Source organism: Stegastes partitus, unplaced genomic scaffold (genome assembly GCF_000690725.1).
Source record: "Stegastes partitus isolate 25-593 unplaced genomic scaffold, Stegastes_partitus-1.0.2 Scaffold1625, whole genome shotgun sequence".
Taxonomy (NCBI): Eukaryota; Metazoa; Chordata; class Actinopteri; family Pomacentridae; genus Stegastes; species Stegastes partitus.
In genome coordinates, this window is record NW_007579356.1 from 25,928 (window position 1) to 42,680 (window position 16,753).

The 16,753-nt window shown below is 43.6% G+C and overlaps 1 protein-coding gene across 1 annotated transcript; it reads left to right on the plus strand.

Annotated features, from left to right (window-relative positions):
* The first annotated feature begins 2,163 nt into the window (after positions 1 to 2,163).
* On the plus strand, positions 2,164 to 9,452 carry LOC103371670 (IgGFc-binding protein-like). The gene is made up of 9 exons (XM_008301069.1): positions 2,164 to 2,262; positions 2,501 to 2,698; positions 3,754 to 3,893; positions 4,484 to 4,773; positions 6,948 to 7,490; positions 7,598 to 7,723; positions 7,796 to 8,159; positions 8,623 to 8,750; positions 9,246 to 9,452. The coding sequence occupies exons 2-9, from the start codon at positions 2,694 to 2,696 to the stop codon at positions 9,450 to 9,452; spliced, it is 1,803 nt and encodes a 600-aa protein (XP_008299291.1). The 5' UTR covers positions 2,164 to 2,262; positions 2,501 to 2,693.
* The last annotated feature ends 7,301 nt before the right edge of the window (positions 9,453 to 16,753 follow it).

A 16,753-nucleotide genomic window follows, 5' to 3' on the forward strand; every position in this document is an offset into this window, starting at 1 on the left:
TGTGTACCACAGAGCGAGTGTGGTCGTGTTCACCAAGGTTCCTACTATCTCCCCAAAGAGAACTTCTGGATTGGCGAACAGTGCCAGGAAAAATGCGTCTGCCAGCCTAAGTCCAAAAAGGTTCTGTGTGCTCAGTCTCCTTGCCTGGAAGGCGGCGTGTGCAAGGTTCTGAATGGAGTCCTGGGTTGTCACGTGGACGCTCCTGGGATGTGCGTCGCCAAAGGAAATACTCACTATACCACCTTTGATGGGCGTAACTTTGATGTCAACTGTACATCCCTGCTGACTTCTCATTGTCCTTCCTGGGGAGGCTCGGAAGACTTTAATGAGGAGATCCAGAACCAGATGAAGGACGGAGCCAATGCTTCCTTTCGCTATGTCAAAATGATCGTCTCTGGTTTTTCCACTGAGCTGTCACATGATTGGAGTAATAAAGTGAAGGTAGGTTCATTTATTTGCTTCAATACATTTAGACATACTGTTTTATCTGCAGTGTCTGTTTCTTTCAGGTAAATGGTCTGCTGCTGTGTTTTCCGTTTATTTTGAGTCGAGTCAAGCCGTACATGGTCGGACAGTCAAAGACTACAGAGGCTGACTTTGGAGTTATTGTGACGTACAGCTCTCATGTACCCACCGTTCACATTCCTACTCTGGTACTCTCTGTGGCCTGTGTGGAAACTTTAACACCGATCCACAGGATGATCTGATGCCCGAGGATGGATCTGATATCGATCAGGCCATTAGCTACTGGAGAACCAGCAGTGAACAGGAATGTGTGGATGCACCTATCAACATGTCACGTTGCAGTTCACAAGATATGGCTCTTTATCAGGGGAAAGATTTTTGTGGACGGTTACTGGATACAAATGAAGCATTCCAGAGCCGCCACAAAATAGTTGATGTACAAGATTTCTATGATAACTGTGTTCATGATCTCTGTTATGGCAACCAGGCTACCTCGTGTCAGAGTCTGTCTAACTATGTTGCTGTTTGTCAAGAAATGGGAGCCATAGTGGATGAATGGAGGAGTTCCAGCTTTTGTAGTAAGTGTTAATTTATTTATTTTTTTAAAGGATTTGTACAGAATTGCAATGTTTTAAATAATTATCTCCTCTTTCCTTCCTAGATCTCTCTTGTCCACCTAACAGTGAATACCACCTGACTGTGCAGAAGACCCAAGTCCTCGAGCACTAAAATGCAAAGAAGGCTGTTTCTGCAAACCTGGGTTTTTCCACAGCGGCGGCAAATGCGTACCGAACTCTCAGTGTGGTGTTTACCACGAAATCCACGAGAGCTTCTACCCCGATGAGAGCTGTCAGCAGCATTGTGTCTGCGTGGGCCACAACACAGTGCAATGCATTAACTTCACGTGTCCAAACGGAACAAAAATGTGCCATCCAAGACGGCCAGAGGGCACGCCACACATTACAGCCTGTTAAATGCACAGTCATGGGTGGCAGACACTTCAGGAGTTATGATGGGCACAGCTTTGACTTTAATGTGGGAAGCTGCCGTTATGTTCTATCACAGGTTTGTGATGAGGAAGAGTCTCACCCCGTTGTTATCATCCAGCGAGGTCAGTTGCACCTCAGGGTCCATGGAGTGAATATGTCGTTAGAAACATTTGGGAAAAGTAAAGGTAAGTAGCTGCACATTTACAAACAAACTGTTTAGTGTACTTAAACTATAACCATCAAAATTAACATTTTCCAGGTTGATGGTGTTCTGAGGGGTCTTCCTGTCCAACTGGCTCATGTGGCAGTCCTGCATTCCAGCATGCTGACTCGTGTTGTTGTAGACAATGGGGTCATTGTCACGTACGGCGGGCATAATCTGATACTAATCATAACTCCTGCCTTCCATAAAAAAAAAAAAATGTGCGGCTTGTGCGGAAATGTCAGAGCTGTTGCAACTCATGACCAAAAAGGATGGTAGTTTTGCAAGTGATGCTTCCCTGTTTGCATCTTCCTGGTCACTTTCACCTCCTGGAATGAACTGCTCTGAGGAATGTTCACTGTGCAACTCTACCATGGCAGCCGCATTTGCATCTGATAACCTCTGGTGGCACGTTGCTTGCTGCGGCACGAGCATTCAGCGGCTGTCGCTCCGTCGTAGAGCCGCAGCCCTTCTTTCAGAACGGTGTGAATGACTTGTGTATGTCTGATGGGAGTGAAGAATTGTTTTGCAGCAGGATGAGAGAGTACACGTTTGCATGCCAGGAGGCAGGTGCTAAGGTCAAACCATGGAGGGGTGAGAAGTGCTGTGAGTATAATTAATCCTGAGTCTCTTACATGTACATGTGTTGTTTCATTAGTTTGTCATGGTGTGCCAGTGCATATAAATCAAACAGGTCTGCACACATGCTGCTGTTGTACTTGCTCAAACTCTGGCAAGCTCTATACAGTGAAGTTGCCAGAGTGATGTAAGGCTAGTTCAACTCTGTTCAGTATATAAACTCAGTTTTCTCTCTCTCTCTCTCTCTCTCCCCCCCCTCCCACAGCGCTTTCATGCCCTGAAAACTCTCACTACAATATATGTGTTGATGCATGCCCTGAGTCCTGTGGTATTTTATCCGATATCCCCTGCCCCTGGCCCTGTTATGAAGGGTGTCAGTGCAACTCTGGATACATGCAGAGTGGAAATGGTTGCACCAAATCTGAGTCAATGTGGTTGCTTCTACCGTGGCCACTACTATGAGGTGAGTAGCCACACATTATTAACTTTATAGCAGTTTAATCCTCTGAACCTTAAGCATTTATTTTTTTCTTCTCTAGTTACATTTTTACTCAACGTGGGCTCATTTTTCACTGAGATATGCAGTCCTGCAGCTCTATGGAAACAGCACAACCAAGACTAGAAGTAGAGGATGTCTGCTGTGCAGTGTAGTGTAGTTGCAATGCTCTAAATTATGCAGAAATAAGTTGAATTTGTTTTCTATTTTTACAAAATTTGGGGAGGAAACAAAAATGAATCAACATATACAACATGTTGTGCCTGCAGGTGTTTGTCGGTACTTCGGGGTGGAAAAAATAGTGGCTCTACATATATTATACAACTTGTATTTTTGATTTTTAATTCTTTTCCCCCATCTGCTCTGTGTAAACACAACATGCAGTTCAGTCCACTTCAGTTAAAAAGTCCCAGAATTTTTTGTCATATTGGTCACAGCTGAGTCCTTGATGGCTTCACAGTTGTGTTGAGGAGGGCAGAATTTGGTTTATGGATGGCTTATTTTTGGCAAATATTTACATAAGGCATCTAAAACAGTAATTTTGAAGAAATATCAAGATTTGAAGACTAGATTTTATTAACACTCTAATGGAAGCTGTGTGTAACTCATGATTTGGTCATAGACTGTTGGAAAGCTTTCATGATTCTTTCAGTTTTAACAGCTTCTGGCTCTACAAAATTGTATAGATTTGGTGTTTTTCAGCTAATGTGGCCACAAACTTGCTGATTGTTTAACCTGTGATAAACCTGCTGGTTCACTGACGACGTGTTTTCCACCTGCACTGCTGGCTCAGTGAGGAGCACAGTTGGTGGCACAGTGACATGTCTTTGTTGTTACCTTTAAAAACACAGTTAAAAATGACTCATTAAAATCCCGGCCAAACGTACATATGCCTCACCTGCACATGTGACACATGACTAATTGCAAAATCCTGAGCCTTTGTGTTATCCTGAGTTGTTTGTTTGCTGGCCTGTTTAGAGAACAGTTGTGTAATGCACACAGTGACTCACTGTTGTCTGTAGATTGGGGCGATATCGTGGGCTGAGGGATGCTCCGAGCGCTGTAGCTTGCACTGCCACCGCCACCATGTGCTGTGAGCCAGCTTCTTGCCCCGAGGGAGAGAGCTGCACCCTTAACAACACCTGGGGCTGTTCAAGGGAAGGTAGGCATAGCTGGTTCTGCTGGGTTGGGTGACATTTACTCATAGACTAACTGTCATTCGCTCAGATGCACCACCCGTTTTATTTCATCAAATTTTGTCACTTTGTTTTTCAGTCAGGGCTGTTTTGCAATGTTGTACAAACCACAAGATGTTTTTTTGTTTTGTCTGTGTCTTGTCATTTTACCTACAATGAGGTTGACCCCTGACCTTTTTGAGTAGTCCATTATGTGCTTAAATTGTCTCGTCTGCCTTCAGGCTTCAGCGTTATTGTACCGCTTATCAAACATAAGTAATAATGGCCCCTTTTTTTTTATCATTTTACTTTGCCTCTAACATTAAATTTTAATGTGATGTGCCACCAAAGATTGAATGTGTATTTACATTTATTGCCATCCAACTAATTAGGCTTTTCTCTCTCTCTCTCTCTCTCTCTCTCTCTCTGCTTGAAAATAGAATATTTTCTCTTAAACCAACTACTCTGCTAATTTATGAACTTTACCCAATCCATTTGCTTTATTTACAGCAGTGCAACAAGTTCTGCTTTACCTAAAGTGCCTATGATTTAATACTTGTTCCCCTTATTCTTTCAGATAATAATATTACAACTTGTGAGAATGGAGAGACTTGTGTCCAGAGCCAGTCTCAGTGTTGGGTGCTGGGAGGCGCCCATTACGACACTTTTGATGGACAAGTGTTTGAGTTTCAAGGAAACTGCACTTACACTCTGATCCAAAAAAAAACCAATGATGCCAGTGAGAACAATGCATTGTGGGTCGGCGTACAGAAAGACAGAACCTTCAACCAGGCTTCCTCTTTCAAAGCTATTCATGTGAAAGTGGCTAAAGACAATATCTACAGAGCAGAAGAAGGTTCTGTTTGGGTAAGTTTGAACTTGCACAGTTCTGGCTTTACTTTCAGTTTGTTATTCGGTTTTATTATACACTGGTAAAACATCCATCCATTATCTATACACCGCTTAATCCTCACGAGGGTCGCGGGGGGCTGGAGTCTATCCCAGCTGACTTAGGGTGAAGGCAGGGGACACCCTGGACAGGTCACCAGTCTATCACAGGGCTACACTTAGAGACAGACAACCAAGCACACTCACATTCACACCTACGGACAATTTACAATCACCAATTAACCTCAACATGTTTTTGGACTGTGTGGGAGGAAGCTGGAGAACCCAGAGAGAACCCACGCTGCACGGAGAGAACATGCAAACTCCACATAGAAAGATTCCGGTGGCCCCACCGGGACGCGAACCGGCAACCTTCTTGCTGCGAGGCAACAGTGCTAACCAACTGCGCCACGTTGCAGCCCCTGGTAAAACATAAATAAATAAATCTATAATTTTATGGAACTTCCATTTTTTATGTCACAGATTTTTTTTCCAGTATTTTTGAACAACATCAAATAAATAAAATTACAAAAATATCCAGTGAATTTACATGTAAAGTGTAAAATGACAACGAGAATCAATGTAAATGTGAATCACCATAAAACAAAAAAAAAGAAAAATTAAACCCTTTGATAGAAGTATTATGAAAATACTTTTACAAATTCATCATCATTTTACAAATCTTGCTTCGTCTGTCTTTAATGATGGATAAAGCTGTTAGATTCAAGTTTAATACTGTAAATCTGTGTAAATTAGATACAATTAGTGACAACAAATAATGTGATTCGTTCTTAAAGTTTACATAAAAGCTAAGCCTAGAGGGCACCGTGATACCTCAACTGGTTGAGCTGGTGACCCAAGTACAGGAGGCTGTAGTCCCCGATGCAGCAGCCATGGGTTCGAGTCCCACTCATGGACCTTTCCTGCAAGTCCTTCCCACTTTCCTGTCTCTCTTACTTGACAGTCTTATATAATAAAAAAAAAAAAAAAGGCCCCAAAAAAATAACTTTAAAATAAAAAATGTAAGCCTAGAAAATGTATTTTAATCATAAAAATTATTGTATTTTCCTTTATTTACATTCTTATTTTTATAGTTTTCCCTTTTTTAATATATTGTTTTTACATTGTAAGGCAAGATACCAGTCAACTGAAAAATTTCTTCAAATTGGCCATAAATGTGCATCACTTTTGTTGTTGCTTTGACACAATGTAGATGAACTCAAAATACAAGGGATAAAAATTTCACCAGAAAAACACATTCTACAATAACACATCCACATCATGTTTGTGTTTTCTCCTCAGGTAAATAACAAGAAAATGCAGCTTCCTGTGACTCTACAGTTTGGACTTGTGAGGATTCATCAAAGTGGCGTGTTTGTTGTTGTGGACACTAATCTGGGCATCCGAGTTAAATACGACTGCTCTCATATTGCCGCAATCCTCCTGTCTAATAAAACACAAGTCCACGGGATGTGTGGGAATAATAATGGCATCAAAGAAGACGACTTCAGGACCCCACAGGGAGCGACTGTTAATGCTGCTGCCTTTGGCTGGAGCTGGAGAGTTTCTGCAGGAGAGGCTCAGTGTGCAGCAGATTGTGGGGAGACATGCCCACGCTGCTCTGCTCAACAGCTACAGGATAGAAATGTGGCAAATAAATGGATCTCTCTACATGAGACCTACTTGTGGTCACCTCAAAGTCCTTTCCACCCGTGCAAGGAGGTTGTGAACTACACTAAAATCTCCTCGACATTGAGTATATTTGACCTGTGCTCTAGTGATGACACTCAGAGGGCCCTCTGCTCCATGTTGGAGGCTGCTGCCTGCCAGAAAGCTGCAATTCAGATCAGCAAGTGGAGGAACAGCACCTTCTGCCGTGAGTGAATTTGCTTTACTTAAAACGTCTGTGAGAATTCGACACAATCCGGTGATTACAGGTGTTCTCTCCTCTTTTTTTTTTTTTTTTTTTCGTCAAGCAAATATGCTTTCACACACGACTACACTGACACCTTCCTTAAATCCTACTCATTATACTTTAACAGTCCAACAACTTCTCCTCTTACAACATATGTACATGATGACAGCATATTTAGAAGCTGATGTGTGCATCATTCTCCTTCTCGCTTATCACCCACGTCCTGCAAACCGAACAGCCACCACGAGTCCTGCGGCACAGCCTGCCCTGCCACCTGCGAGGACCCATCCAGGTCAACCCCCTGCCCCCCTGCCCTGTATGGAAACCTGCCTGTGTGACCCGGGGTTCGTCCTGGATGGCGACACCTGCGTGCCCTTGTCCCAGTGTGGCTGCAGTCACGACGGCAACCATTACAGCAGCAACCAGACCTACTGGGCTGACGAGAGATGCACCATACACTGACCCCAACACCCACCAGATTCGGTGCCACTCGGACTCCTGCGGCTCCGACGAATGCTGCGGCCTCGAAGGTGGAGTCAGAAGCTGCGTGCACGACCTCAAACAGACGTGCGTGTACACCAGTCAACACGTAATCACCTTCGATCGATGCGATTATGACTTCCGTGGCACCTGTCAGTATCAGTTACTGGGCGTGTGCGGACAGAACCAAGGCCTGGATGCCATTTGGGTTCAGACAGATGCTGAGTCGGCACTTCATGTCCTGGTCAATGTGAGCGGTGTAATCGTGAAGCTAAACAGCGAAAACACTGAGAACATAGAGGTGAGTGCTTGAATCTGGTTGAATCACCAGTTTTTGGCATTGGAATAAAATCTCATCATGGACAAACCAAACTCTCTTCTCACATGCAATTTTGGCACCCCCTACAGGTCAACGGTGTCAAGAGGAACATGCCCTGTCACTTCAGCCCTTCTGCACTGGCTTTCTCATTGCACCTGCACACTTACATTTACACAGACACTGGCTTTGAATTTAGCCTCAGCACAGATGGAATCGTGAGTCTTTCTAAAAAAAATATGCTAATTCTACCTGCGGCTTGTGCGGCAACTTCAACTCTGACCCTGCAGATTGACCTCAACGGCACACAGCAGCACCTCAGTCCTGAGCTGTTTGGAAAGCTTTGGAGAAGTGGGCAGAATCCTTTGGCGTGTGTGGAGGGCTGTCTGGGTGGAAGTTGTCCAGAGTGTTCATCTGCAGATCTGGCCCGCTTCTCTGACCCAGAGGCTTGCAGGAAGATTCTAGAAGTTAATGGACCATTCAGACACTGTCATGGCAAAGTGGACCCCTCCAGCTTTTACAAGCGCTGCGTCAGTGACCTGTGTCTCCACGGAGGTCTCCAGCCCGCGCTGTGTCATTCCCTGGCAGATTATACTGCCGTCTGCTTTTCCCGCAAGGCTCCAGTTTATGCCTGGAGGAGTCCTGGATTCTGCTGTGAGTGTTAATGTGCTCCCAGCTCTGTCTGTTGTGCGAGTGAATTAAATTAATATCCTCCTACAATTGTAACGGTGCTGTTTGGGGTTCGGCATCATTGCACAGCAAATGAAATATGGAGAGATTGCAGATGCCTCTACGAGCACATAACATTTCATCATGTTTAGATTGTTGATATTGATCGGGGGACAAAAACACAAGGAAAAGAGAGCGGAGATAATTTGCATTCACATCAGATATACGCCTGTAGGTATTTACTGTAAAGTTTGCTTCCTTGTGTATTTAAAGGAAGCTGAAAATTGTAGGGTAAATTAGATGCTGTCCTATTAATATTGAGGCCACAACCTTTCAGGTGCCATCGGGCCACTAGATGGTACTAATGCATCACCGGTCAACCCTAACCTTTACAACACTTTCCTGTCCTCCTGCCCTAAGTGACTGGTGTCTCTCTGTATCTCCGCAGACCCGTCCTGTCCCTCCAGTACCAGCTACAACACGAGTTCCGCCTCTGTTGGCCTGTGCCTCGGCTGGCAGAACAACACTAGTCGAGTTGCCTCTAAGCACCGGGAGAGAACTGCCTCTGTGAATCAGGTTTAGTTCACAGTGGCAACATGTGTGTCAGTCCAGAAAACTGTGGCTGCTTTTCACCACGGTGAATACCTGAAGGCAGGGCAGGAGGTGTCCTCGTGCAAACAAAGCTGCTTATGTCACGCCGGGGGACACGTGGCTTGTCGTAACGTTTCCTGTGGTGAGGATGAGGAGTGTAAGATCATCGGGGGTGTTCAAGGTTGCCACCCAAAACCCAGAGCGGCACAGCGCAACACTGATGGATCCCAGTACTCTACATTTGACGGAAAGGACTTTGAATTTTATGGTTCATGTAACTACACCTTGGTGCAGACTAAAGAAAGTGGATGTGGAGCCGGTTTTGATAGCAGCAAGAGGCAACCACAGTCGGGGCAGGCAGATATACCTGCAAGTCAATAAAATGCATATTAAGACGTCAAGATCTTTACGTGGGAATTCGTGTAATGACTTCACACCGGTGAATTTGTGCACCTCTTTAAGCATACCTTCTGCTTCCAGGTAAATGGAGTCTATGAGAACCTGCCATTCTCCCAAAACAACATCACTGTACACGAGAAAAATAATGGATGGATAAGCATCAAGGTCCCACGGTCAACTGAGCCGATGTCCGACCTACGAAATCCCATTCTGGTCAAGATCTCAGACATCTACCATCAGACAACCTGCGGCCTCTGTGGGAACTACAACGATGACCCCCTCAGATGACCTGCAGCTGCCCAGCGGCACCGTGACCTCCGATCCTGACATATTTGGGCCGTCGTGGAAGCCGTTTGATGTTGACTCGTCCTGCAGAGACACATGTGACGGAACCTGTCAAACTTGTCAGTCGCCCACGCCCGGCTTCACCCCTGACCCGTCCTCACGCATCCCAGAGGGCCGTTCTCCTCCTGCCACCATTTAGTGCGCCCGCAAAAATACTACTCATTGTGCATGAAAGCTCTTTGCTCTGCAGAGGGACAACACTAGGCCCTGTGCGACATGCTGTCGGCCTACGAGGCGGCGTGTAAGTGGGCAGGAGGAGCGGTTGACCTCTGAATGAACACAGCAGGCTGCGGTAAGCCTGATTCACTGTTTATTGTTTTTTCCATGACATTTAAACAACACTAAACTATTACACTGATTAACTCTGATGTTTGTTTGTTTTACAGCTTATCAATGTCCTCAATTCAGCCACTGCAGCCAATGTGCCAACGCTCGCTCCTCGCTGTGTCCTGAGATTAGCGAGGCGGCGCGGTGCCCCCGGGACTGCGAGGAAGGCTGCCAGTGTGATACGGGACGCCTTTATGATGGCCGTGCCTGCGTACCAGCAGGGCAACGTGGCTGCGTGCAGAATGGGAGGAGCTTTAGGGTCAGAAATACTATTTTGTGTGCATTCTACTCAGAGAATAAGCTCATTTCATATAGAATTAACCTGAAATAAGCTCCCACCTGACTCCAGAGTGAATGCAATTTTCTAATACGACTGATCATATAAAATTGTTGTGACACAGAAAGAATCATGGCTAGAAGATGAGCTTGCTTTAATCAGCCACCTGTCCCACATGCTAACCTGACCCCTTTACCAAAATGCACTTTTAAAGGTTTTCTCAAGGGAGTTATTAGAAAACAGATCACACATCCAGGGTGCCGATGCTTCTTTCTGCTACTCTGTGCCATAGACTTTAAACTGGTGCAATTTTGCAGCTATGATACACTCTATGATATATTTATAATCAAAGTGGTAATTGGGTAGGTTACTGAAAATCAACTGTATGTGATATGGGACCATCTTTTCTTTCTTTTTTTTGTTTTTTCATTTCATTTGTTCAAATAGGGGGCAGGCAAATACACAATTTTTTTTCTTCTTGCTGCTCCTTTCCAATCATGGAGGTGTTGATTTGAAAATGTAGAGTGCATTTACGTACAAATTATGTTGTCTACCTTCATGAAAGGAACAAACAAACAAATAAATAAATAAATATCGATGCTACAATTTGGTTATGGTGGGGGAACTCCACAACCAACTTTGCCAAGATTTTGGTTTTAGATGTGACACTAGAGATGATGTGAAATTGAATTGGTTGCAGGTAGCAACAGAATTCAAATTTGTTTTTCAGCCCTGAACATGGCCCTTATTAACCCAACCAAATCCACTTTTTCCAGGTTTTCTCCGATTGAATTATAATCCAGGGTAACAATGCTTGTTTCTATTACTCTGTCAAAAATAACATTAGTGAAGTTTTGCTTTTGAAACTATAGAGAAAAAGGTTATAGAAAAAAATGGGCTGAAACAGTAAGATTTGGTCTTTAGATAGTGACACCTGAAGTGAATATAGAATTGGTTGCAGTTTATAAAACAGCTCCTACATGTTTTTCATCCCTTACAATTCCATGTGGCCATCTCATGTACTTTAACCCCCCCAATAATGCAAGTTGTGTATTTCGAGGGCTTATAACTCTAAAAATATTCATAGTGTGAAGGCAAAAATGTGCATGGCTTCAGAAAACATGCTAAAGTTATTGCACAAAAACAACATCTGCTGATTCTGAGGGGGTCAGGTGGGATTATTTTTGTGTAATTAAAGAGTTAATTCAACTAGTTCTATACATTTACTTCAATCAGGCCATGAGGTTACAAGATAGTATGGAAGAATATTGTTCAAATTAATATTTTTCATCTTCAGTAAACTTCTCCAGTTAATTTTTATTGTCTGTTTTTATGTTTCTTTATTTTCAGGCCTCTGAGAGCAAACTTTTACAGAACTGTACAGTTAACTGCACTTGTGGGCCTCCCCTCATCTACTCGTGTCCTCCACTGCACAGCTGTATAGTTACCGATGGAATTATGGACCGTCGTAAAGATGGTGAGCATTTAAGTTTAAGAAACCTTTTCAGAAGCGGATTTGTTGCTGGTGCGTTTATTACTTTTTATGATGTTAATATTAATATTCTCTTAGCAGAGCAAACCACAGATCCTTGTGAAGGAAAATGCGGTGAAACAGAAAAATGCTACCTGAGCGACGGTGAGCCTGTTTGTGAGAGCCACCGGGGTCTGTGCTGGGTCTGGGGAGGCCAGCGCTACCACACCTTTGATGGTTTCCAATATAACGTTGAGGGAACCTGCTCGCAGCCAGCAGAGGGGCAGCATGTGGTCTGACAGCTTTCAGCGTGTCCAAGAAAAATGACTGCAGTGGCGGCAGAGCTGAATCCTCCACGCAGGTGGTGACTGTGAAAGCTTATGGGTTCATCATCCAGCTCAGTGGTGAAAAGGGCAGCACACTTGTAAGTAGAAGTCATTTTGTGAATGAGGAAGCTGCTCAGGTTTAACTTCCTAATGACTCCTCTCTTTTATTTTCAGGTTAATGGTAAAGTGACTTATATTCCTGTTAATCTAATGCGGCGTAAGCTCCAGGTTTCCCAAAAAGAAGGCGAAGTCCTGCTGAAAACTGACTTTCGACTGGAACTCCACTGTGCTGATCACACTGGATCCACACTACAAGGGCAAGGTTTATGGGCTGTGTGGCAATTTTAATGGCGATCCTCAAGATGAATATCCCGCAACTGCTCCCGGTTCCCCTCCGATTAAGACAAGTGTGGAGCTCGCTCAGGCTTACCGGCTCTTTGATGGGGACCAGAACTGCTGCACTGGCTGTAAGCAAAAAACTAGATGAGGAGGGATTGCCTGCAGATTTTGCATCAGAGGTTGTGTCTGATCACTTTAAACTGTGTGCAAAGCTGTTGAATCAAAACGGTCCGATAGCCCGCTGTCACAGTCGTGTGGATCCAGATTCCTTCTACAAAACTTGTGTTGCCAACCGCATGCATCATGAAGCGTCAAAGGCTCTTGAGCAGGCTATAAATTTCTATTCCGTAGTCTGTGACGAAGCCAGCGATGCCTACAACAGCAAAGTGGCATTTGGTGAGTAGTCATCTAGTAGAGTGCAATACAATGCAATTAAAACAGCCACTACAAGACGTGTCGCTCAGCCTGTCCGCCAAACTGTGAACACGATGTCACTATTTGCATAAAGGTTTGTTTTCTTTAAATCTTTTCAAAAGTACAAAGTTGGTTTCTCGCTTCACATATACATCAATAGATTAAAACAGAGAAACACAAAAAAAATTACAGCTTGCTAATGACTCAAAATTACAGCAATAATCCAGAAATAAACCAAAGAAATTAGTTTTAAACCAAATAAAGTCAAACCAGCACGAATACAGAAGAGAGTAAACACTTTTTATATTAAAATCAAAAGTTGAGTATACATTTAGTAATTAGGTATTTGCTCTTCCCTTTCTGTAGCTTTTCATTAAATGCTTTCTAAATCATCTGTGTCACCAACGTTCAGCGTTCTTGTGTGTGTAGGTCTGTGTTCAGGGCTGCTTTGGTAACCCTGGTTTCCTCAGGAGTCCAGAGGGTTGTGGGCGTCCACATCATAGTGGCTGCAGAGACTCCAGATCTAAATACCACAACCTCAACTCAACTTCCCGACAACTGTGGTCAGCTCTGTGTCTGTGGACCGGCTGCTGGAGAGGTCAGCTGCAGACCTGACCGGTGCCCCGGAGGAATGATCTGCAAGCAGCTGCATCACGGGGAGAGTATGCCAACCTGAGAAACCTCTGAACTGCACCGTCGTCACTGGGCTGCGTTTTACAACGTTTGACGGACATGAGTTTGACTTCAGGGACAGCTGCATGTATTCTTTGGTTGCAACCAACCTAACTGGAGTAACGCCATTTAGTATCACGATGTCTGATGCAAGTTAGGTTTTCTCATAGCCTCACCTTAACACTCTCAGTCTATGGTTTGCAGGTGGTGGTAGGAAAAGACGACCCAAGAAAGATTGTGGTGAGTACTTCATTGGCACCGTCTTAAAAATGAACCTCTGTATGTAATTCTAATGTGTTTTTGTTTGTCCTTAGTCTTAGGTTGATGGACCATATAAGCACTTGCCGTATTCTCACCAATCAGGACGTGTAAATGCCCACAGCTCGCCTTCATCTCTCATCATTTAAACTGATGCGGGGCTACAGCTCGTTGTCTACAACACTGGCTCTCTGTTGGTGGTCCTGCCCAGCAATTATAGCTCCACTGTCTCTGGTCTTTGTGGAAACGCCAACAGTGACCCACAAGTGATGCCCACTGGAGAGCTCGCCCAAAATACTCTAGAGTGGAGATCTCAGGCAGAGAGCTGCAGGTCTCGCTGTCCGACCAGATCCAAGCGTTGTCCCATTGAGGCACAAAAGCTTTTTGAAGGCAGCGATTTTTGCGAGGTGTTGTTAAATGAGTTAGGGCCATTTGCAGACTGTGCTTCAGTGTTAAGTCCCCAGCCTTACTTCCACAGCTGTGCAGCAGATACCTGCTCATACAGCGGACACTACTCAGCATTTTGCAGTTCTGTCGCGTCTTATGCTGCTGCCTGCCAAGCAGCTCAGTTGCCTGTCAGGCAGTGGAGGAGTGACACTTTCTGTGGTGAGTACATAGTTCAATCTGTTCACCACCTTTTTTTTTATCCCTGAATCCAGATGGAGAATTAGCAAGGACCCAACGGTTCACTTGTGGAGGTTTTAATGCAAGACATCAGTCATGCAAACTTTGAGGGGAAATGCACATAATCACTAGCAATTGCCCGTAATCTTTTAATAATAATAATAATAATATTTGGAATGACAGAAATATGGATGAGACTGACACATATCCAAAGTGGATAAATAACCAGTTTTTACACGTATAGAGAACCGATGTCATTACCTCACACCCAAGCTATCCTCTGCTCCACTACTCTCAGAAACAAGCTGCTTCTTAAATGATTCTTCAAAGCCCCATTACCAACTGAAGAACCTTTTTATTTAGGGGATGGTTCTACATGTACTTTATATAGTTATTTAAAGCAACAAAGGGTTTTTGTTTGTATTTTGGTGCAGGTAATTACATAAAATTAGAGCTGCAACTAATGAATATTTTCATTATCAATCAATTATTTAATCCAGAAAACAATACGAAATGTTCACCACAACGTCCCGTATCCCAACCTGGGTGATTGTTTTGTTTCGTCTGTCTAGACTCTCAAATATTAAATGTATTATAACAGAAAAGAGCCAGAAAAGCAGCAAATTTTCACATTTAACTTTTACCTAACAATTACTTAAATGATAACCAAATCTGACATTAAAAGTAAACCAGATGTGTCCACAAAGAACTATCCTGAAAATGGTTCCTGAAAGAACCTATTGTTGCCAAAGTAGCACCATTTAAGGTGCCATGTGCTGAACCATTTTTTGATGATTCTTTAAGGCACTTTTGGGGGCTACTTAAAGAATAGTTCTTTGTGGCACTAGAAATGATCCTCATATGCTATCACTGTGAAGAATATTTTTTTTTCTAATTTTTTTTTTTTTTTACACAGCGGGGCACCTCTGCATGGACTTATGTATTAATAAATAGAATAGAATAGAATAGAATAGAATGCCTTTTAGTGTCATCATACACAAGGTACAACGAAATTAAAGGACAACTCCAGTGGTGCAGAAGTATAAAAAGTAAAAGTATAAAAAGACAAACATGATTATGTACATGTATTTACAAAAGGAGCCAGTAGGAAGTACGTACAGTTAGCCAAACGGTAGAATAAATATATTGCACTGTTGGGGTAGGAACGCTGTGGGTGTATGAGAAATCTAAATAATTATTATAAGTAATAAATATATACAAAATACAGTATCATGTATAATAATAATTAAAATGTAATTATGATATAATTGTATAATATAGTATAGTATAAATATATGTGATAAATAGTAAAGACTATAGACTAGTGTGCATTCAGTACCCGTATTGCACTTGGGTAGAACGTGTTGATGAATCTGGATGCCTTGATGGACCAGAACCTCTTGGGGCAGCAGTGAGAACAGGCTGTGCCCGGGGTGTGAACCAACAATATTATGTTGGATACAAGTGGATTTATTGTTGAGTATTGGATGTATTACGTTCTTTAAAAGCAGGAAGTTGTGTTTAAATACATCACAAGAAAGTAAAACTTCATCTTCCCTCCTGCTTTAGGTATGTCATGCCCTGAGAATAGCCACTATGAGCTCTGTGGGCCTCAATGCCCTGCAGTGTGCACTGACCTATCTTCTCAGGCAGACTGTGGCTGTGAGGAGGGCTGCCAGCGTGACCCCGGCTACGTCCTCAGTGACGGCCAGTGTGTTCTGCTTTCTGACTGCGGCTGCATGCATGAGGGCCAATATCACCCCATTGGCCACTTCTACTCTGAGAAAAGCTGCCAAAAGTGTGACTGTATAAGAGGAGAAGTGACCTGCACCCCGCTGGAGAGCTGTTAGGGAAATGATAGCCCTGATTTGCTGTATGGGGTGTGCCAGGTGTTTGCTGGCTTTGGCTACATCATTTTTGATGGTGTTATTCTGCCTCACCATGGTGCTTGTACCTATGTACTGTCTGCTCTCTCGTCCTATAAAGCCATGCAAGACTATACTGTGCTGCTTTGCTTTGTAAAGGACAAGAATGGCTTTCTGATAATCAGCAGACTTGAATTTCACTTGCTTTCACTGGAAGTGTCCATTGACCCTGAAACTCTTTGGAGAATGAAAGTAAGTTCTCCAGTCTATGTGAACTTATGGCTGCAAAGATTTTTTTTCTAACCTAACCTAGTCTAACCGCCTCTGTGGTTTCAGACAAATGAAGAAGAACACAATGAACCTTTTGACAATGGAGAACTTAAAGCATACCAAGCTGGCAGTAAACTGAAAATCAGGACACAGTCTGGGGTTGGAATTGACCTGTCCTCGACCCAATACCTCAGGCTGATCGCGCCACAGGTGTGTGATGCTGCATCTTCAGGCCTCTGTGGAAACTTCAATGGGGACAGATCCGATGACCTGCAGCTCAGAAATGGTCGTCTTGCCAATGACTTTGCAGAGTTTCTGCACAGCTGGGCGTTCGTATCTCCTGGACAGCACTGCACCGACACCATAGACTGTATAAAAGATGGACGTAGCTACCGTGACGT